This window comes from Terrapene carolina, unplaced genomic scaffold (assembly GCF_002925995.2).
Source record: "Terrapene carolina triunguis isolate 2854851 unplaced genomic scaffold, T_m_triunguis-2.0 Scaffold171, whole genome shotgun sequence".
Classification (NCBI taxonomy): domain Eukaryota; kingdom Metazoa; phylum Chordata; order Testudines; family Emydidae; genus Terrapene; species Terrapene triunguis.
In genome coordinates, this window is record NW_020664522.1 from 1,323,527 (window position 1) to 1,346,874 (window position 23,348).

Sequence of the window (23,348 nt, forward strand, 5' to 3'; positions counted from 1 at the left end):
CGGGGTGTGGAGCATGCTTTCAGAAGTCTTAAAAGAGCAATACTCAAATGCAGAAACTACAGAACCCGAAACACCAAAAAAGAAAATCAACCTTCTGCTGGTGGCATGTGACTCAGATGATGAAAATGAGCACGCGTCAGTCCGCATGGCTTTGGATCGTTATCAAGCAGAACCCATCATCAGCATGGACGCATGTCCAAGAATGGTGGTTGAAGCATGAAGGGACATATGAATCTTTAGCGCATCTGGCATCTAAATATCTTGCAATGCCAGATACAACAGTGCCATGCAAACACCTGTTCTCACTTTCAGGTGACATTGTAAACAAGAAGCAGGCAGCATTATCTCCTGCAAATTGTAACCAACCTTGTTTGTCTGAGTGATTGGCTGACCAAGAAGTAGGACTGAGTGGACCTGTAGGCTCTAAAGCTTTACATTGTTTTATTTTTGAATGCAGTTTTTTATACATAATTCTACATTTGTAAGTTCAACTTTCATGATAAAGAGATTGCACTACAGTACTTGTACGAGGTGCATTGAAAAATACAATTTTTTTGTTTTTTTACAGGGCAAATATTTGTAATAAAAATAAATATAAAGTAAGCACTGTACACTTTGTATTCTGTGTTGTAATTGAAATTAATATACTTGAAAATGTAGTATACATCCAAAAATATTTAAAATAAATGGTAGTCTATTATTAACAGCGTGATTAATTGCACTTAATGTGTTTAATCCTGCGATTAATCGCGATTAATTTTTTTAATCGCTTGACAGCCCTAGTTATTAACCAAATAACCCTCCTTGACTCGCCTTCCCCGTCTCCACGCAGCAGGGGGCGCTGCGGGCCCCTATCTCACAGCCTCCCTCCCCCCACCACCTTGTTTTGCCTGCTGGGCGGGCGGGCCCCACGCGCGCCTGCGCAGACAGGCGGAGGCTGAAGAGCCCGAGTGCGGAGGTGGTGGGGGTTGTAGCGGTTCCGTTTTGCTGACGGCCCCGGGCTCAGCTGCTGGGCCAAGATGCCGGCCGTGTCGAAGGGAGACGGGATGCGGGGCCTGGCGGTCTTCATCTCCGACATCAGGAACTGTGAGTGCGGCCGCGGGGCCGTGCTGGGGACGGGGGGGAGTCGCGCTTGAGACGGGGGTAGCGCGGGGGCCGCCCCGGGAGGGGGCCCGATCCGGGGGAGCGGCTGCTGGGGGAGCAGGGGCTGCTGGGGGGCGGCTGTGCTGACGTGGGGAGGCCGATTGCAGCGGGGGTTATGCTGGGAGGGGCAGGGTTTGTATGGGGAAGAGGACTGTGTTCCCTTCCGTTAAATGGGGTGTCTTTGGGAGCCTGTACAGTCAGGGGGCAAACTAGTCTGTATGGGTGGGCTTGGACTCGGGGTTTCTGTGATGGTGATGTCTCTATGTGAGTGGGTTTCTGGCCTGTCCTGCTGTCCCCTCCACGCATGCTTGTTTTGAGAGCTCCAAGCGCTGCGGCGCCCTGGGGCTTTTTTCTTATTGACTTGTGGTGAGGGTGACAGTCTCATTGCATGACGGCTCCTACCTAGTTCCTGGTTGTGTGGGTAAAACGTGGATTGGTGTGGGGGTTATTCCAAGTCTTTAGTTGTCATTTTAGCCAATGCAAAGGAGTGCAGTGTGGGTTCAGCTCTGTGCTGCTATTCTTGTTCCAGAGCAAAGGTTGTGGTAGTGGAACTGAACTCTGTCTTTAATTTGGTTTAAACAGGTACAGCACCCCCCTCATCCCTCAACCATTCTCCGTGGACACACTTAAATCTACTTTACAATAGGGTTATATCAATTTAGCTTAATTCAGGATGTTACTGAACTAAGCGAAATCAATGTCAGTTGTAGGCCACTTCAATTTTGCCCACACAGGGTGTTTGTGCCAGTCTAAATTGTTTTAAAAAAATCTGTTAGTTAGACAAGTGTAACATCTGCAGACAGAGCTTTTGTCCCTGATCTTTGAGAAGACCAAAGGTGAGGTGAAAAGAGTCATGAAAAGAAAACTGTGTGGCTGAGGGTGATGGCAAGGGAGGGGTTGTGTGTGTGTCAGAGAGAGGCAAACACACATACTCTGCTGTGTCTGATAAAGGGAAAAGGTGGGGGAGGAGGGGAGCATGTTAGAGAGAAGCCTGAATTCTTGGAGTTCTTTGTGTGACCTTGGGAATTGGATTAATATTAAGCACAATGGTAACTCTTCTTAAAACGTTTGCAACCAAACACTGCAAGTTCATGAGAACTCCTGAGTACAGAATTAGTCATTGTTGATCAAATGTCACTCAGATTTTCAATGTGTTAAATAAACAAAACTAACACTAAAGTGCTAACTTAGGTAGAACTCTTATAAGAAATTGCCTGACAGTGTCACTTTAATATTCCTCCATGATACTGATGAACTAATGGGATCATTGAAACACTTTTTCATTCTTTGAGTATGTCTAATTCGCTTGGATATGGGATTGTGGCTTGTGCTACATATATACAGACTAGATGAGAGGCAATATGATTTTTCACAATCAGAACTGCAGAAAATGAAAATTCCATGGCCGGAAGAAATTCAACTTTGCTTGCAGTTGAAGATGACTAGAACTCTAGGAATCCATGATAACTGAAAAGCTGGTGCCCATTTCTGCAGCTGTAATGATTACCTTAGTGGTCCATATTGATAAGATGAATCTAAAATACTGACCTGGCATTCTATAGTTTTCCTGCCTGGACACAGCATAAAGAAAAACCCATACGTTTTGCATGATGAAGACAAAATGCAAGCAGTGGTAATGGAGGCAGAGGTAGGGGTGGAAGAAGTGACTTAGTTGGAGTGTGGAAAAAGGTAGAAATGGGGGCAACATGGTCTTCAAGTAATTTTAGATGTATCTATTATATAAACAAGGCAAGAAGCAACCTATTGTATGGTGGTGACATTTAGGATCTCTAGCCTGCAAATGGAGAAGAAAGATGGTCCAGTGGCTAGGGCACTAGCCTGGGACTTGGGAGATCCAGGTTCAATCTCTGCCACAGACTTCCTGTGTGACATGGGCAAATCATGTAATCTATCTGCTTCCATTTCCCATCTGTAAAATGGGGTTAATAGCACTTCCCTACCTTACAGGGTATTATGAAAATAAACAGACTGATTGACCATGGTGCACTCAGATACTGTGGCAGTGGATGTTAGGCAACTAGGAGAGAGATATCTAAGATGAGCCATAAGCAGATTTTCTTATTTTTTCATTTGGTGGGCCCAACTGTATATTAAAGATTTCCTGGTGAAATGCAGAGTACTATGTTAATTCTGGGAATTTGGTGACATTTAACATCAAATATAACTGCTATCATTCTTAATACTGCAACCATTGATTGTTTTCAAGTGGTTGTCCAATAGTGCTGCTATTCTCTTCTTCATAAAGATTGGTTATGATAGTTCACACTCTGAGAACATGTAACATGTTCCTATTATCTGGGCTGAATTAATGGACCGAAAGAAAAATCAGGTAGGTGATAATGGAACCCAGAACAGATGAAACATACAAGAGAAAATTAATGGTCTCACCAGTTTTTCCATAAAAGCTAATTTGGGCTCTTGATTTTAGCCCTGTTAGTTTTGCACAGGGACTTGAGTTTGGAGGATATATCACATAGTAATAAGCTGGAGAAACTTAAAACGTGTAAGTGTCTTGTAATATTGTGAATCAAGTCTAGGCTCTGTGTGCCAAGACATTGCTAGGACGCTAATAGGCAGACATCCTGAATGTCATCAGCCTTAGAAGGACCCAGCTGAAGAGAAATAAAAAGGCCTTGCTTGCGTTTGCTGCATGAACTAGGTTGGCAAAATGTAATTTTGTAATAAAATTAATAAAATATTCACCCTCTCATTCTTCAGACAAGTTTTTTTTCTTACTTTACAGATACTGCTATAAAATGAAAATAATTGAACTCATTGTTTATATCTAGTGACTTTCTATCACAATTTTCTCTAGTATATCCACTATCTGCCTCTTAGACATTGTTTTCCTCAGTTCTTAATATAGAACCCTGTATTATCTTGTTTGCTACTACTAAGCAAAATGTAATACAGAATTAAGTGCATAATGAAAATGAAGAATGCCTTGACAACTAAAGCAGAGCAGTAATGATCACTTTAAGTATTTTTAAGATGTCACTTACCACCGTTCAATAAAATAGAAGTTGATCCAATAAAAGATATTACCTCACCCACCTTGTCTATTACTTATTGGTGTCAGTTTCAGTAATGTTTACAAAGAGTTGTCCATAGTGGACTTTGTTCTTCACTTCTCTGGGGTTTCCCAGCTTTGCATACTTTTTCTTTTCTTGTAATCCTCATCTTTGTGGCTATGACTGTAAAAAAGTGGCTTAGTAACATGTTATGAAAACAGCAAAACTCAGGTTCAGCCTTGTTTTCTGGAAGGCAGTTCTACTGAGGTGGAGAGGCAGACTGGATTGAGTACTTTTCTCTGGATATTGTAAACGTCAATATGAGAAATGCTTGCATTGTTCCTTAGGAGTGCAGCTGTGTTTGGTTGCGGATGAAACTGGTTGTGAATTAAACTCTGTAGTTAGGCCCTGTCTATGGAGGGCCTTAAAAATTAAAACCAGGGCTTTGAATTCCTGGTGGAAGTGAACTGGGAATGTGTTGTTGCGGCACAACACCATCGTAATATTTTTTCATGGGCCTTTCTTGTTAAGGACAGTAAAGTCTGTGTAAGATGGATTTTACATTGCCTACACACTCATCTACAAACACGGTGAATTATAATAATCCAATCCAGAGGTGACTTGCACAAACCAGTATGGTCAGAATTTCATCCTACAGGAAAGAACATAATTTCATAGGAACTGGAGATAGGAGGGTTTTCTCACCACTGTTTCTGCCTGGATATCCATAATTAATTATGAGTCCAGTAGGATCTTAGGGACTTGTGCTGTATTAACAAATATAGATCAAATGCTGTGGTGGAAGTGGCATTGTCTTGTAGTTTTTTCAGCATGCATTTTCCCTTTTCAGTATTGTGAGTTCTGTCTTGTTTACGTTCAGTTTAAGTCAGCTCTTTTTCATTCAGGTGCTGATCTCTTAAAAGCATCAGTGTCTTCAAGGGCAGTGATTTCTTCTGGTAAGAAGTTGAGATAAAGCTGATGTTATGAGCATGTAGTTGGCAATGGAATTTGTGCCATTTTGTAATCCCTGCCAGTAGTCAGAGTATGCTAAAATGTCACATCTTAAATTTAAGCCTGATTGAAGGGTATAGGATGTCAGTGAATGTTAATGTTGGAATTTGGTTGAGTATTCTTGTGAAAAGGAGATTGGAAAGAGGTGGAAGCTGAAGAGACTGTCCTTCATTGTGCCTAGTTTCATGAGCCCTTTACTGACTATGGCATGTTTAGAGAGCTTTAAATGTTGTCAGTAGGCTCATTTACTTTTTGGGTAAAATTTTCAAAAATGCCTAAGTAATGTAACATATTTTTTAAAGAACAAGGATCTGGTTTTGCAAATAGTGACACAGGCATTACTTAAACTTTCCAGTACTTCCTGTACATGATTGGGAAACTGGAGGCTGCTGCCCTCTGTTCTAGTTTGAATCTTCTGACTTCTGGAATTGGTTCTGTACTTAGGGAGGAGGAGAGGGGGGAATCTGTACACCAAATACAACTAATTCTACTTAAATGAAAGGCTAAATATCTGTCACGCTTATTATCTTGTGCATAAAGCCCACTGGCATTCTGGGTTTCAAACTAAATTTCTTGGACTTGCATTTTTAAGTGTAGATATTTTTGTTAATACAATTTATATTCAGGTGGAAAGGTTGCAAGCAAATAAATTAAGTGGTTGTCGAAACATTGCTTTTGTAACTGATTCCTTCCCTGTTATCACAAATAACATTACTTGGATTAAGTGTGTTTGATTTTTATTTGTTAGTAGTTGCAACTCCTGGATGATGGAGAATGGAGGATTGGCTGATTTTGCAGGTGCCATCACTAGCAGTTGAAGAAGGGAGGCTGCCAGTCTCGGGGGCCTCATAGCATTTCACAGCTAGACACTTGAGTTAACTCAAGTGCACAGACCAATTAACTTCTAAATCTCTGCTGGAAGCATATCAATAGATGTTCCTCCTGGTGTTGGAACCTGGGCTCTGAAACCCACCAAGGGGGGTGGGTTTCAGATCCTGGGCTCCAGCCTGAGTGGAAATATCATCTGTACTGCTATTTTTAGCTCTGCAGCCCAAACCCCATGGGCCCAAGTCAGTTGATTTGGAATCTCAGGGTATGTCTACACTGCAGTTACACACCCACGGCTGGCCCATGCCAGCTGACTTGGGCTAACGGGCTGTTTAATTGCAGTGTAGACATTCAGGCTCAGACTGGAGCCCGGGCTCTATGACCCTGTGAGCTGGGGGTCCCGAAGCTTAGGCTGCAGCCCTAACCTGAACGTTTTCATCACAGTTAAACATCCCCTTAGCCCAAGCCCCAGGAGCCCGAGTCAGCTGGCATGGGCCAGCCATGGGTTTTTAATTGCCGTGTAGACATACCCTTAGAGACTGGGCCAGCAGATTGGTTTGTTGTCTCTACATGCTATATTTAACAAATGCATTCTCAGTCCCCCTACATGTATTTGTGTAATGGTTTACAAAATTCTTTGTATCTTTTGGCTTCACTGAAATGTGCCGAGTGTTTTGCGTGCACTGTTAGGATGTAAACAACTTTTTTATTTGGGGGAGCTAGAGTTAAAAAATAAACTAGCTGTTGAATATCACTTCAGTGAGTAGTTTTGTACCACGAGTAAATTTGTCCACTGCTAGTAAAGTGCAAGAGGAACTTCTGTTCTAAACTCAGTATTTTCTTTATTTTGCTGGGAGAGCGGGAAAAGCCCCCTACTGTGTGCACTAATACTGTTGAAAGTTCTAGTAATCATTAATTTCTGCTTTAGACTTTGTTTCTAAGTTTCAGAGCCACTTAACTGAAACTGTTGGTAGAACTTTTAAATAGCAAAGACAGTGGTGGAGGTGGGAGAGCAGGTTGCTTATGTTTTTTTTTCCCCTTAATGTTGTCATTGTTAAGGTACAAAATGGCACCAAAAGTTGTCCTGCATGGAAAATTTCTGCCTAAGCAGTTTAAATTTGGCAAGGTTATAAGCAGCTGAAAATAGTTCTTAAAATGCCTTTAGTTATAATTTATTTTGATTTCTAAAATACATAAGATATTGGATTTTTTTATCTGGCTTATTCAAATATAAATCCAAGGTCTGAAGCTATTACAATGTGTAAGAGAGATTCTTGATCTTTTTAAAATAGAGATTGTTTTCAAGAAAACAAAGTGGGGAAAAGGTCTGTAAGATGTCTCCATGCAACTGGGGAATGCTGAAGGGGGCAATCACATCACTAACAGAAGATAAGAATTAACTTTTTGCAATGCCAACAATTATTGAGCCCAAGAGAAAAAGGTTGGTGTTTGGGGGAGAAGATGAAAAAGGTGCAGAGCTGGAGTCTGAGGAGAAGTATTAAGAGTTCGTATCAGTAGCTCTACTAAGTTACTGCGTTTTGCACTGTTGGATGCCTCTCATATTGTGTCTGAGAGCAGAGGCTAGCCCTAAAAGGGCTGTCTGAATGGTTAGCTGTTCAGTATTTTCTAGACATAAAAGATGGATATGTAGATCAATGCACTGAGGTTCTCGGAAGCTAATTCTAGGCAAACTCCCAGTGCACAAAACACTGAATATTATAGTAAACAAAGTTCTTACTTTAATGTATCTGTTAAATGTGTTCTGTGCACAACCTCAAATCAAAATAGTTCTTTCCACATTAGAGCCCTTTTACTAGAGTAGGCTGGCCAATATAAAAAACAAAATAATTCAAAAAAGTTATCCAATGAATGTACTTCTGATAAATTACTATACCAAATAGTGGTGTGAACTGACTACCTTAAGCCCCGTCTCTGAACATTTTTAGGGAAATATCCGACTGGTCTAGTGTTATACCAATAGAATAAAAACCAGCAGGATCTTATTAAGAGGGATAAGGCAAAGATGCCACATTTATTGTAAATATACTGATAAAGCAAAAGATAAAAGTAAACAATGTTGTTTGACTACTTATTTCTTATACACACAGAGAGAGAGAGAGCGAGAGAGATTTTCATTCACACAATCATTCATTCAAGTTCTGTATAGGTGTTATAGTTACCAGCCTAGAAGTTGCTCATGCCAAGTTACTGGCCAGGTATCTTGGTCATGAGGATGGAGTCGAGTCTGTGTCAGGTGCACCTGATGCTCCTGGAGGTTGGCAGCAGAACCAGAGACTCAAAGTCATCAGTCTTTAGAGTTCATTCTTATAGGAATTAATTCCTATGTTCGTCTATGGGAACTGTTTCATCCTGCTGTTGCTGACTCAATCAGCAGATGGCACATTCCTGTCCAAAGTGGCACATTCCTGGTGGCTCCACACTGTCCAAAGTTTGTGTTTCTCATCCTTCCAGGTGATGGGGTGGATCCCAGTTTACCCTCAGGGGGTTGTCTGGTGGTCCTACTTGACACATTCTTCGGCCGATGGATACTCCCTTTCTAGGCTGGCACCTCCCTGACCATTTATGTACATCAAGCATTCATCAACATACATTCCATATCTTAACCATATTTTAATTTACTGTCTCCACCACTTTTGGGGTGTGTGCTAATTCATTTGAGACTCCCAGCCCTTTAATCACAGAGGGTGGGGGGTCTGTTCCTAGAAGCCATTGCTGTTACAATGAAGTGAAAGTCACTTAACGGCTTATAGTGTTCATTTACATTGTATCAATTACTTTAAGAACAAAGTCAATTAACTTGTTTGTAAGTTTTACATAGTAATAAAGTATCTTTCACAGGACAGATACAATCAATGGTTTCTACAGACAGTAGCTTACAAGTTTTAACAGAAGACCCAAGAGATTTTTGTACTTGGTGAAACTGTTGGATTTTAAAGTGTGGGGGACAAATTATTGGGGGGTCACTGTCACTTGGGGGAATCACTGTTAGTACCTTCTTTTATATCCCTACACTAGCACCAGCACAGCTCCATCAGTGCTACCAATAGTGGGTAAGTTGTTGTAGACCTCCCACTGGCATTTTTACCTCTGGTGAGAGAGTACAGTAAATGCCTGTGGCTGGTCTATATTAGCACTAGTACCAGTTGAGCTGCAATACTGGGGGGATTCTCTGAAATTATCATTGTAGATCCAGCCTTACTGAAAAAGGTAGGCTTAAGGTAGGTACGTAGGTGGCCCATGACACTTTAGTATACAAACACTTCACAAATTAATTAACCCTATAAAAATCCCTGTGAAACAGGAAATATCTCTATTTTACACTGTGATGTTGCAGTCTATATGGTTTTATAAAAATATGATAAGTGAATATAATGTAACTGGGATGTGCTTCATGCAAAAGGTCTCTTGTAAGTTATAATTACAAAGCTTATAATCTACTGAGTGTGATCATCCTATTTGTATAAATGTACCACTCTTGTATCTAAAACTAGAAATATAAAATATAACTCTGAGGGCCTATTGTAATTATGCAAAGTGTGGACCATTAGTGGTGGTTTGGAATCTTGATGACTCCCATTAACCAGGACCATTGTCTGCAGATGGCTGTGTTTTACTGTGAGTCTTCCTGTATGTGTGTGTGCTGGCAAGTGGGTAATGAAGTCTTGCAGTGACATGTGATCATGTCACTTGATCTGGAATCCATCTTTAACCTGGTGCTTTCCCCAGTGGGGAGGGGGGGTGGAAACCCAGAGGGACAAAGGGTTCCCGCCTTATGCAAAAGATATATAAAGGGGTGGAAGAGAACAGAGAGAAAATAGCCATCATGAAGAATCCCCTAGCTACCACCTAAGCTGGAACAAGAGCTGGACCAGGGGAAAGAATTGTGCCCAGGCCTGGAAAGTGTCCAGTCTGAGGAAAAAACTTCTTCCTGAAGCATCTCTGAGGGTGAGATTATCTGTATTCAGTTTGATTAGACATAGATTTGCACATTTTATTTTATTTTGCTTGGTAACTTACCTTGTTCTGTCTGTTACTACTTGGAACCACTTAAATCCTACTTTCTGTATTTAATAAAATCACTTTTTCCTTATTAATTAACTCAGACTATGTATTCATACCTGGGGGAGCAAACAACTGTGCATATCTCTCTATCAGTGTTATAGAGGGTGAACAGTTTATGAGTTTACCCTGTATAAGCTTTATACAGGGTAAAATGGATTTATTTGGGTTTAGACCCCATTGGGAGTAGGGCATCTGAGTGCTAAAGACAAGCACACTTCTGTGAGCTGTTTTCAGGTAAACCTGCAGCTTTGGGGCAAGTAATTCAGACCCTGGGTCTGTGTTGGAGCAGACGGGAGTGTCTGGCTCAGCAAGACAGAGTGCAGGAGTCCTGAGCTGGCAGGGAAAATAGGAGCAGAGGTAGTCTTGGTACACTGGGTGGCAGCTCCCAAGGGGGTTTCTGTGATCCAACCCATCACATACACTTGGTAAACCATGACACGGCTTAATCCCTAAGGTCATAGTCTGTGGCATAGCTATGAATTGTACTTTTCTTCTGAGCCCCAATTTGGTGCCTTGGCCACAAGAGCATCTTGCCACAATTAGTTTATATTTCTGTATCCTACCATCTTCACCGTAGTTGCTGTAATCTGGAGTTATTCAATTGCTCTTGCATAATGAGGAACCTTCTCTGTTAACTTGTTCTGTATCCTACTTTTCAGAGGAGATGCTGAATCTCCTATCGTCCTAGCAACATATTTGAGGCTACCATGGCTATTCAAAGATCTCAATCTTCTCCCAGGAAACCAATGTATGTGGAACTGTCACATGAAAAATAGGGCCTTTCTACACAATTAACTTCCAGAGGATCCATTTTCAGCATGATTGTACACTGTCAGTGTACAAATGTAGTTATGCAAGGGAGGCCATTAAACTACAAAATGTCTCCCTACACTTGAGAAAGGGCTTCTAGTACACAGTTAATGTATTTGAATCTTAATTGTTTGAGTGATAATGATCCTTTGCAAGTGATTAACATGATGTACAGAATTTTCTTTTTCTTTTTTTTTTTTCCCCCATGACATTCTGGGGAATAAGAAACTGGGTCTGAACTGAATTTTGGATTTTCATAGGATATTAAACATAGGATTACCAAAGCTGCTCACAGTGGCGCCTTCTAAATGAATAACTGATATGAAAAATACATTTACTGGTTAAATGGATTGTTATATGTAGTAAAAAAAATGCATATATTGGAATAAAAGATCTAAGACTTCTAGACGGAACGATGCTTTAAGGATTACTGAATTGATTACAAGCGACAAGTCCAGGAACAGTTTAATCTCATGATTGTCATTTATTGCTTAAGTTTTGGAGTGATAAGATGAGCTTTGTCTCTGTCAAAGTAACTTGCTGCCATTAAAACTAAGACAGCCCTTTCTAGAGCATGGCATAATGCAATGAAGTGGTATATAAACATCTTCTGATATAATCCTGACATATAGTGTGCCTAGCTCCTCTCTTGATTTGGCCAGTCAGTTTAATTTTAAACTTGACATAAAATGATCCCATCAAATATGCTTAAGTTGTGACCTGATCCAGATTCAGACTTTGAATCAAATGAGAAGTTACAACACTCCAAAAAAGGTAAATATTTACATCTGTTTTTCTTTCCAAACCAGAATCTCAAGTTATGCAAGTTATCCACACAGTCTCTTACCTTCTTTGTCCCCTGCAGATATGTTTAACAGTGCAATTTTAAATGTTAGCTCTTGTTTAAATGTAAATTTTAGTGGTGACAACTTGAAGAAAATTCAGATAACTTGCTTGATATACTGACAAATGCCTGGTCATTCTACAACAACTACAGAAGTTAAATTATAAGGATGATTTTGTACTACATTATAAAGCAGGGGGAGGGTTCTTAAGAGGATATGTGTACCTATCACTATCTGGTTGTAGCCATGACTCCTCACCCCCTCTTGATTGCTAATAAAAATGGAAGTTCAAGTTTTCTGTGGAAAAAAAAATAAACCCATTACAAACAACTTGTTGCCCAAGACATGTTTTAAAATGCTTCTACTCTCTTCCTTTGTCTGATTTGGTCTTACGGAATCTATTTTAACTCTGGATGTGATAGGTCTTATGATTTAGGTGATGCAAGGTATTGAGTAAGAAGCTCTGAATAGAATAGTGCTACATCTTCATTTCATTAACAGATTTAACAATAGTAGACAACAAATTATGTCACATCTAAGGAATCCAGCTTTAGATCAGATGGCCTCTGAAATACGTGTTTTACTAAGTTTTGGACCATTTCATGGAGACCTAGATTTCCAGTTCAAATGGAAATCAACCCATCTGATTTCAGAACTGTGGGATAATGTAGTTCTCCTTCAGAATCCAAATACTTTCAATGTGTTTTAAGGGCTTGTCTACACTATGGGTAATACACTGTAAGGGAGGGTGATTTCTAAAGCGCACTAATGAGCTGCGTTTTACTTGGTCCATGTAGACTCTACTGGAGCGCAATAAATGTTCTCTAGCATGCATTAATGTAGTATTGTTTCATACAGCACTATGTTAGAGTGCATTAGACTAGGGAACCTGTAGTGTGCTCCAGTAAGGTCTGTGTCAACCAATTAATGCACAGCATGTCAGTGCTGTTGGGAAGTCACTTCTCCCTCTCCCCCACAGTGCATTATCCCACTGTGTAGACAAGCTCCAACTCTAATATATTATTGCAACACTCTGTACTCTTGCCACAGCTATCTTTGCAAATGCTTGCTGTTCTTACTACAATAGTTTCTGAGATGCAAGAGTTTGTCTTCCTATAGTACATTGATTCTGTTGCTCAGTTATCAGAAACGAGGCACAGTTGGAGAGAGTAGCATTTCAGCTACTTAATCTTGACAACTGGCTCTGACATGCTTTTCCTGCAAAAGCAACATTCCATCTGTTTGGTAAGGGGGCTAATGGTAAATGGTGAACAGTGGTGCAGAGAAGAGCTGCTGAAGGGTTTTACCTTAACTGATCTGAATAATGTAGGTAAAATAGTTAAGTTTGAGTTAAATTTGCTCCTCCTTTCTTAGACCTATTGGGCTTCGGCAACATGTGGCTGTACAGGCCAATGCTTTAGAAATAGCTATCAGCACTTTAAAGGCACTCCTGGGCAGAGCTGGTGGCGGGGTGGGGGGTAGTATTGCAAGACTGGCTTCAGGCTTAGAATCGTCAAAATAGGTTTCTTAACCATACAGAGAGATTTAAGTTTAACAACACTTACTTATCTCCCAGCCACACAACTCGTCCAAATGGAGGTATGAAATAACATTATTTTTTTTTAAACTACTAATCTCCACCCTGAAAGTGAAGACAGTTAACAGCCATATTTTTGCTATGGAAACTTATATTCCATTGCACTTCTTTAAAGTATGCACTGATAACCCAACCCAAATACGGTATCATCTTGATGGAATGTACCTAGACAAGAAAGTGAGAGCTGCTCCTTGAGACACAGGAAACAAGAGACTTCCATTGAACATTTTTAAATAAGTTGTTTCTCTTGAATTTTTTGCTTAATGTACAATCCAGAAAAAAATGCCAACAGCTTGTTTTTAGGCATACTTTGTATCTTATGATGCTATTCCCTGTGTCTCCAGATATGCTCATACTTTTCTGTCTTTTTCAGGCTTTCCCCCCCCCCCCCCCAACTTCTCCCCAGAGTTTAGTTTCAAACCTAGATTATCTGTCCCCCACCAGATTTCATACATGCATTTTCCCCCTACCATGTGCTGAAATGGGACAGGTGTCAAATCCCTTCAGGACACTGTTTTTATACCCACTGTGCCTTGAGAATGGTGTTCCTCTGTGTCTAGTTTGCACATGGGAAAATGGGTGCAATGTGGAGGAGAAGCAGAAGAATGTAGACTGGATTAGGGGAGTGCACACTGAATTTTCCCTCTGGCAGAAGACACAACCCAGTGTATATCCTTTGTGGTACTCACCCAGGGGCTACCACAGTCAGTGGAAGTCATTGGTACAACTGCTTTCAAGGAGCTGGCAGTGGGGAACAGTGTGAGGTACAATCTTCTCACAGGATCCTTGAGATTGGCCAGTTTGGGACCAACCTACCCCTTGGGTGGAAAAAGAGAGAGGAACTCATTGAGGTGAGTAAAACCAGTAAAAGTCTCTTGAAGAGATTTCACTCCTTCCTGTTAAATTGCACTCATGGGATTAACAGGGCTTTAGTGATCATATAGTTGCCTAATTAACAAAAGAGACTGGCTGTATTTCAGCTGCAGCGTTAACTTAGGTTTACACTTGAGTATCTTTGATCGAGTGAGTAGCCATGCTGCAAAGTAATGTTCTACCTGTTTGTGTTAGCAGCTGACAAGTTGTGCTAACTCGAGCTGTAGCTTATGCCTCCTGACAGGCTAGTCAATTCAAGATAAAAGCACCACCACACTGAAGCTGCAGGTTCTTGTGTGTGAACAGGACTCAAGTTAATGTGAACACTCAAGTTGCAACTCAAGTTAAATTTGTAGTGAAGACAATCCATCTAAAAGCTTTCCCAGTTTTTTAAATACTATATAATGTCTATTGAATGATTTAGTCTTGTAAAAGATCACGTTTGCTTTCCTCTCTTCCTCTGCCTATCGTTTTACTTAGTTTTCCTCCTCTTTCCTTTTAATGTGTTCTCTGCTTCTCTTTCTCCTACTGATTTAATTTTTAGTATAATAGTCTAGGGATCTAACAGAAGCAGTAAAAAATAATTAAAACTCATTTTACTCTGGTGCTGCAAACAGCACTAACTAGGAACAGCAAAACTAGAACTTGGAGAGGATATCTGAAACATAACCTGCATTTCTGAACAATAATCTTCAACTGTTATAATCTTATCCTCCTTATGTCCTTTCCTCATGAATTCTGAAGATTTTGTTTCTCAGTGGATGCTTACTCATTAGGGTAACAACTTTAAGAGCAATTTAAGATTTATAGGGGTTTGATGGACCTACTATGTATATCTGACTCCTCTGCCCCCCCCCCCCAACTTTGTTGCAATAAACTGTATTACCATCATTATTTACTGGCTTTGAAATATGAGGCCTGATGGACCAAAATCTGGGCCAAGTTAACAGATACTTTTGTGGATTGTTACTGAGAAGATGCAGCTAAACTGCACTAACTTCTGTTTTAATCATGTCTGAGCATGCTTATTGTCATCCCCAAATCCCTCTGAAATAGACAAGTTTAGAAACTGCAGATAAACAAGGAGAGTACATGGGCAAAGCCAGAGTACTTTTCGTAGGTTCAGATGGCATTCTGTAAAATAATCTTTTTGGAGTAGTGTAATAATGTAGCATTGATCATAGAGATGTTGCCATACCGTTCGTAAGAGGCTACATAATCGTATGAATGTGTTTTGCTCCAGAAATGTGACTACTTAATTGCTGATTAGCGAGGGGGGAAATAATTTTTTGGTGAATAATGCAGAAGTGCAAGAGTAGAAGCTTTAGGCTGTTTTCATCAGGGTATTTCTTTCTTGAAGCTGTGATTTTTGCAGTAGGAATGAATGTCTCCTTAAATTAATCTACCAGATGGAGTTCAGATGTCCTAAAAGTAGCCAGATTTGAACTTCTTATGGTAAATTGGTTTCCCTGGATGTTGGGAAAGTTGTACACTTAAGTGTTGGGTGTGGGAGCATTACATTCTCACTGGAACTAGGAATTCTGTTACATAGACCAGATTGTGGCATATCTCACTTGTGATGATGCACTAGGTCCCAAAACAGTAGACATTTCAACTATCTCAGGAGTAAAAAACAAACACACTGTTTATAAACTTGCACTGAAATATTATGTGGGTCATAATTTTCATATATGGATACCTTTGTGCCGTTCGTGTTTAGTTCAGTTCTTGCTGTCTTTCACTGGCTATCACCAAAAGCAGACTAGAGGATATTGGGGTTCTTTCACGGGAAATAATATGGATCAATGTTAACCTGAGAGCTTTCTATTGATCTAAATAAGCTAGCATGCTAGTCCCCATCTGTTCACTCAAGTGTTTCCCAAAAATGAAGTGGAAGACATTTGGCACCACATTTGAGGAAAACAGGTTAGAAAAAGAGGAAAGGACTCCTCTTATTTTGGACAGAAATTCATTGTCATGTAGTAGCACATATAAAATGCCCATCATCATAGTCTCTATTAGATTAAACACCATCAGCAACTATGTAACTACCCTACCTATGAATGTTACCTGCTCAGGGCAGGATTTTCAAAGGCACCAGGTGCCCAACTACCTATTGTGCCTTTTGGAAGATTTGCCCTATAGCTGTTCAGAAAAAGAGGACTTTTTGGTTCAAGCTTACTCCCTGCAAGGGCAGGATGTAGTCTAATGATTCAGGCCCTAAGAGGACACTTCTGTAACATACTACACTTAATATTAGAAAGAAGTCACTTGCACTGCATAATTTTGTACCTGAACAAAACTTAAGTAGAGTGTTTTGTTTTTGTTTTTGTTTTTTGCATGGAGGTTTACTACTTAGTTTGGTGTCCTTGTTCATTTGACTCTGGCTCGAACATGTGATAAACCCTAATATCAGACACTAAGAGATCTGGGACCAGTTTGAATTCATCTGAAGGGAATGGTATGTTAGGATGCTTGCCCATGCTGTTACTGACAAAATCAACCATCCCAGATAATCAGTGGGATGTACCCCAAGTTCACACTTATACCACATAAGGGCAGGCATGCTACAAAGAAGATAAGCACCTTGCAGGCAGCTGCTACAGGGTGCTATAGGTCTGTGCAGTCTGTCTTTTTTTTTTTTTTTTTCCTTCACCCTGCTGTGCCAGATAACCAGCTGCATGTCGGATTAGGGAGAGGAGGAGGGTGGAATTGACATCGTACTTCATGAAGTTAATGACATTCTCTGTAGTGAAGGGCTAATCCTTACTGTAGTTTTGGCATCAGTGTTCTTCCATTGCTGATTAAAAGGAATAGTTTTCACAGTGTATTGGTGCCAGAACTATACAGAATAGCAGATCAGCAGAGCATACAATGGGTACTTTAACTACAAATTTACATGAACCTTTAGTTTCTGCCATTTAAAGGCAGGTGAAATGAGTAAAAATAATTTGTATTTATTATACTAAAATTTAGTATAATAGCCATGCTGACATCAATGAGTTACTGCAGGGGGAGTTTTTAAAGCCTGTGTCCACTGTCAGTGGGGATCAGGAATTCAGGATTTCCTTGTTCTCAATCCTGTGCTTGGTTCACGAGACCATTCTGCATCATACTTTTGAGTGCCTTTCCTTTGGCCCAAAAATCACATTAACTGGTCAGCAGAGTATTTAGCTGAGATGGAACTAGTCTGGGAGTGTAATTCTGTGGGCAAGTTGATAGAAAGGTAAGGGGGGTGTCATTTCATTCTTAAAAATCTGTGGAATCATAATTTCTGCAGCGTGGTGGGGGAGCGGGAATGTACTGCCTTCCTTTCCTCCCTCCTCCCCCTCCTTCCCGCCCGCCCGGCTCCCAGGTCCTCTAGTTGGTGGAAATTTTGATAATATAATTTCATTGGAAATGGGCTGAGTTGGGTATCATTCGAAAGTCCTTTCTCCCATGAGTACAAGGGTACCAAACAAGACAGACCTAGACCAATTATGTAGATGTATATTTTAGAAACTATTTAAAACTCAACGTCTTTTAATTATACTTTAATACAGGCATGTCAAACATGCAGCGCTCTCAAGTTAAATTGTGGTCCTCTGCTGACAGCACTGTTACCAGTTAATGCTCAGAACATGATACCTGGTGACTTTTTTTTAATATTATAGATTACTATAAATGGAATGAGGGCTTCAAGTTGATTTGCCATCATTGGCAAAAAAGAAGCATATCAGTAGTTTTGAGTATCGCTTTGTTTATTATGCCAAAAGAGTTGTAATGAGGCACTGGATAAAATGTCAGCACCCAGCCATAAATTAGTGAAATCCATCTGTAAATGGTATGCACATACATTACATAACATAATTACAATCCCTAAGTAATTCATTACAGAATCCTTGTTTTTACTTGGGTCTTTATCATTTTTAAGGCATCAGTGGGGAGACAGAGTACCAACTAGTAACTAAATCCTTGGAGAGTACTGCTGCAGAGGCCTGGTTAAAAACAGCACTCAATGGCACCTTATGTGCCCCCATAAACTGAATTTGGCAAAATTGGAGAGGAAGTACATTAGGCATTAGGAAAAATGTTGAAGATGCTGGGACAGATGCCAGCTGTGGGCAAGACTCGTCTTATGCTATGTCCCCTGGCAAGCATTTTGAGAGCAACACCGGCTTCTTCTATAGGCTCTGTCATCTACATATTACAGTTAAGATGGTGATTCAGTAAGATGCAAATCAAAGGAAGGTAAGCAGAAATTCAAAATAATTGTGGTGTCCAGCACTTAGGTCTTAAGTAGTCCAGCTGAATGCCAACCATAAAGATCACAAAGTAAAGAACCAAAACAGTATTCATAATATCAGAGTAAAAGCCAAAATTTCCTACTACAAGCATCTTACAGTCCAAAACATAGTCCAGTAATAAAGGTTGTACATAAAACATCCTGGTGTTCAGGGTAGCTGTCTGCATCTAATATTTTCTGGAAGCTGCTGTGATTCTATATTAGTTTGTTTAGGAAATAGGTTGTACAATCTGTGGAGAACTAAATGGCAAAACAGCCCCCAGATAGGCCTTGTGTGTGTGATACAATCATTAATCTTGATTAATGAAGCCTTTACCATATATAGTGTACATTCAATGCCAAAGCTGCTCCTTGGCACCTCTTTCTTATGAGCAACAATATTAAAGCTAGCAAGTTTGGATTAGAATTTCTACCTGCAGCATGTGGACAGTTTTTTAGATAAAGTACTGACTTCAATCCCAGTGCCTTTAGCCTTCTCTTCAGGAAAGGAAAATGTGCATCTCTTTGAGAACTGCAGGATAATAGCTGTTAGGTTGTGTAAGCTTCCTAAGAACACTCCCTCTTAGCAGAGAATGAGCTGCCAAATTAGGGTTAAGTGGGTGCTTAAAGTTGCATCTCCTTGGAGGGTTCCATCTCTGCAGATATCTATGGAGGAAGTTGCCTGGGCACCTAATTAAGGAAAAGGGGATCCAGTAAAAACCATTGGGTTAGGAAAAAAACTACCCCTGCCTCCTAGAATAGTACACTGCAGAGAGCAATATCTTGGGTTCCAATCAAGGTCTCTGTTCTAATTCTTAAACCCCATAGAACTTTCTTCAGTTAGTTCTTAAACACCCTAAAACTTTCTGTAATTAGTTCTAATTAAGATCATTACTGGTCACTAAACTCTACTTTCCATACTCTGGAGTTTATCTACATTTTACTTTGTTATATATGATGCACTTAATGCCATATCTAACCGAATTCAGGTGTTGAGACTTGCATTGTTCAGCTTTACAGCCCAGTTTATTAGATTCAGTAGCTGGAGCCATCCCTGCACCAAGATATACCTCCTTGAAGTTGGTGATTAAAGAAAGCATTGCAAGGAAAAGAGCTGTCCTTAAACATTCTTAAGGCCCTGAAACGCCTTGCAGCCAGATGAGCCAAAGCCAGTTGGAAAAACAAAGGAAAGATCATAAGAATGAATGGCTTTGTGCAGCTGAGAATGATACATCTGTATTAGAGCCTGCATGTGTGCGCCTTGGGCATGAAATGTAGCATGAGCAATTTGCATTTGTCCATGAAATGCATGCATTTGCTTAGTGTGGCAATGGCAACAACTTACCTTACTGGAGCAGCTCACTTATTTAGTAAGTATTAAATAATGAACTAATCAAAATATATTAAAAACTCTGTCTCAGAACCCTGGTGTCTGCCAAGCTGATGTCCTAGATCTGAAACGTCCTCTAAATGAGTAAACCAAGAAGGATCAATTCATCTCTTGTCTAACTCTTCCCTCTCTTCTGCTCTACTGATTTCTAGTAAATCTAGCTAGTTCAGATTAGGTTGTTTTAGATAATTATAATATTTATCTGATTGTGGGTTTATTTACTGTAAAAAAAAAAAAATCAGCTATTTACAGTAATTCTCATTCTCAAAAGCATTGTTTTTTGACCGCCTGTGTTCTTCAGTGGTTTTATAATTACCCTTCAGCTTCTGGAAAAGAGGTGGTAATCAAATCTAATAGTTCATTGGTGGAGACTGAACACATTGTACGTATCGAAGGAGGGTGGGTGGCAGGCTGTAAACTGTTAAATTCTAAGTCTGGTAAACTGCCAAATCCAGTTAAATAACTGATTTGAAAGTATAAAGGATGCTGTTTGCCACTCTGCTGACTGAGGTGCTTGAGTTGACTAGTGTTAGTTCTCTCAGGTACTGTTCTCAGATGCTTTGAAGACGTGCAGCCTCAACAACACTCCTGCAACATCTGGATGTTTGCTTAGGCATTGAAGCAAATGCTGAATCAGTGGATACTACAATAATGAAACAGCAGGCCCACTTATATAAAAACAATTTGATGTATATGGTTAAATCACACAAAGATCACGTCTAACTTCCTGATAGTAATACCTAAATACAAAGGTCTCGAGCTACTCTTGATCTCATTGGTTGGCTTGGACCTGTTTCAGTAGCTTGTCCTCCAGAGACATGGACCTTGGTGAACTTGAGCTCAGAGGCACCTCTAACCACTGGATCACCCCATTTAGCAATTACTTACTGTGATGCTGTATCCATCTTTTGTCCATGACAATTGACTTGCTGGCTTTCCTTTTCAGCTTCAAATCTTGGGGTAAACCTAGAAACTAGGAAGACTGAAGTAACTAAGTGTGAGGGAGAGGATGTACTCTGAATTGACATGTATACCCTTTACATTCCTGCTTTGGCTGTGCTTGAGTCTATCCTTATTTTCCTGCACAGAAGTATTTCCAAAGACCATGCAATCATAATTCAGCAGTTCTAACTTGCTTGGCTTTGCAACACTAATATTCTTGTAATATAGTTTTTGTATGCAATTTCTCTCTCAAAAAAGAGAAATTTAATGGCAACTGTAGCAACACACTTCCATGTGGCATTGGTAGGGTTTGAACTCTGGGCTTTCAGCGCTGCAGCACAGCTTTCTCTCATGTGAACTCAAAAACAAACATAAGCTGGCATAAGGAGTAGATCCTCCTCCTACTCTCTAGACCAGCTATAAGCAGATGTAAAGCAGTGGGTTAAATAAGCATTTTACAGAAAGTATCATTAAATGCACAAATCTGGTAAATTCTGTGAGGCAGCATGGCTAAGTGCAGAGACTTTGATCTGCCACGTTTAGAGGTGTGTTTTACTCCCAATCCTATTTAACTTTCGTGAGTCATGAGACCCTGCTCACTAATTAAGAGTTGCGATGGACACCCAGAGGCTATCAAAGCAGTGCAGAGGGTTAAGTGCACTGTACTGATGAAATGTTAAAGGATTTCACTTAAATCTTAATTTCTTCACTTTGTCAATTTTAATCTGAACAGTAGCAAGATCTTCTAGTTCTGAGTTGCATGAGCCACTAAAGTGAAAGTTGATTGCAGTAAATTTAGAAAACTCGCAGAAGGCACAACCTGCTATCTTTAGTTTTGAGTGTAGTAAGCAAAAGCAGCATATTTATGATCTTGTGGCTGTTCTCAACCACAGCTGAAGCTGAAGTAGTGGTACAGCTGTAAAAGGAGTAATGCCAGGTGGACATTTACTGTAAGCAGCAGCAGTGGAGCCACCACTTTTCCCTCGAGCCACAATAATTTACTGTAGTAGTCTGAAAAAAATACATTCAAAAGCAAATCCTGTGCCTTTTTTGATCCCACGAATACAGAGGGTTCCCGGTATACATCTCCCCCTTACCTGTTTCGGATATCTGTCGCTCATCAATGGGGGGGAATCTGTTCGATTTACGTTGGTCTAGAGGTGCATATCATTGTTTGCACGGATTGGGACCGACATGAATGGGAACGTGTTCCCCTATTGTACAATACTGTATTTGCGTCCTCCGGCCACATTCAAGGCTTATTACCTACAGAGGATGTTCTCCATGCTGATTAAGGAGATGGCAGGTGAAGGAAAGCCCAGTATAAAGGAGTTTTGGAAGTCCTACAATATCTTGAACGCCATTTATACATTGACGCGTCATGGGAAGAGGTCACTTCACAATGTATGAATGGCGTTTAGCGCTGTGCATGGCCAGATGCTGTCCACCGCTTCATGGGATTTGATGCCGTTCCTGGTCTCAAGCGAGGAATTGTCAAGTTGGCAAAGGATGTCTGCTTCAAGGAGGTGGAGGAGGATGATGTACAGGAGTTGTTGCAGTCTCTTACTGAGCAGCTGACAAACGAGGAACTAATTGAGCTGGACCAACAAAAGATATCCAAAGAAAGCAAGGATGATGCTGACGTAGAGCAGGAAGCCAGGAGTGTGACGACAAAGAATCTCTCCCATTTCTTTGGGTTGCTGGATGAGATGACGGAAATCTTACAGAGCTGTGATCCTTTTCGTGAACGGTCTGCCAAAGTCTCCAGGGCTCTCAATGATGCAGTGGCTTGCTACAGGGAGATCTATCGTTCAGATCCATGCAGGAGAGCAGACGTCGATAAAATCCTTTAAGACTTCTGCAACCAAAAACCCAGCCACAGAAAAGCCAACCCAAGAAAACCCAGTCGCCACCCCCTACCTAAATTTAGTGTAATTGACCGTGTTTTATACTGTATTACTGTTCTGTATTTACTGTATTAAAATGTTCGATGTTTGAACGGTATTAGTAGGGTTCTACATTATTTTATTCAATGTTTTTTGTGTAAAATGTGTACTGTATAACCTGTCAGTGTAAAAGAGTACACTGTTTAGGCGAAAAGAGCATTGTCCAAGGCGAGTGTGGTGAAGTTGTGAATGCATTCCTCCCCCCACCCCCCGCCCCCTTATTCCATTATTTCTTATGGAGAAAAATTCCCTGGTATACATCATTTCGGTATCCATCGCCCTTTCCAAAAACACAACCCCAGTGTATACAGGGGATTCCCTGTATGATACATTCCAGGGACTTGTTCTTTTGGCTTTGAGCCTTCTCAAGCAAGATGCAATCTGGACACTTCTAGCTGAAGTTAATAAAAGGGAATCCTCCAAAGGCAAAGAAAAACATGCCTCCATGCTAAATTTGACGTGTGTATTTCTCTCAGTTGCCCGGCTAGTATGGATTTAGAAGCCGATGAATTCAAGTGACCTTTTGTGAAGATGGCTTTCTGGACAGTTATTAAATGGTGTGTAGCTGAAAAGCAATTGCCTAG

General features: G+C 40.4%; 1 protein-coding gene across 6 annotated transcripts in view; it reads left to right on the plus strand.

Moving 5' to 3' along the window:
- Positions 1-946: 946 nt before the first annotated feature.
- Positions 947-23,348, plus strand: part of AP2A2 (adaptor related protein complex 2 subunit alpha 2) — a 98,745-nt gene continuing 76,343 nt past the window's right edge. For all 6 annotated transcript variants that reach the window (XM_024216329.2, XM_024216346.2, XM_024216354.2 and 3 more), the window contains exon 1: positions 947-1,086. In XM_024216329.2, the coding sequence (XP_024072097.2) occupies positions 1,020-1,086 (67 nt within the window). In that variant the 5' untranslated portion in view covers positions 947-1,019. The remainder of the gene's footprint in view (positions 1,087-23,348) is intronic.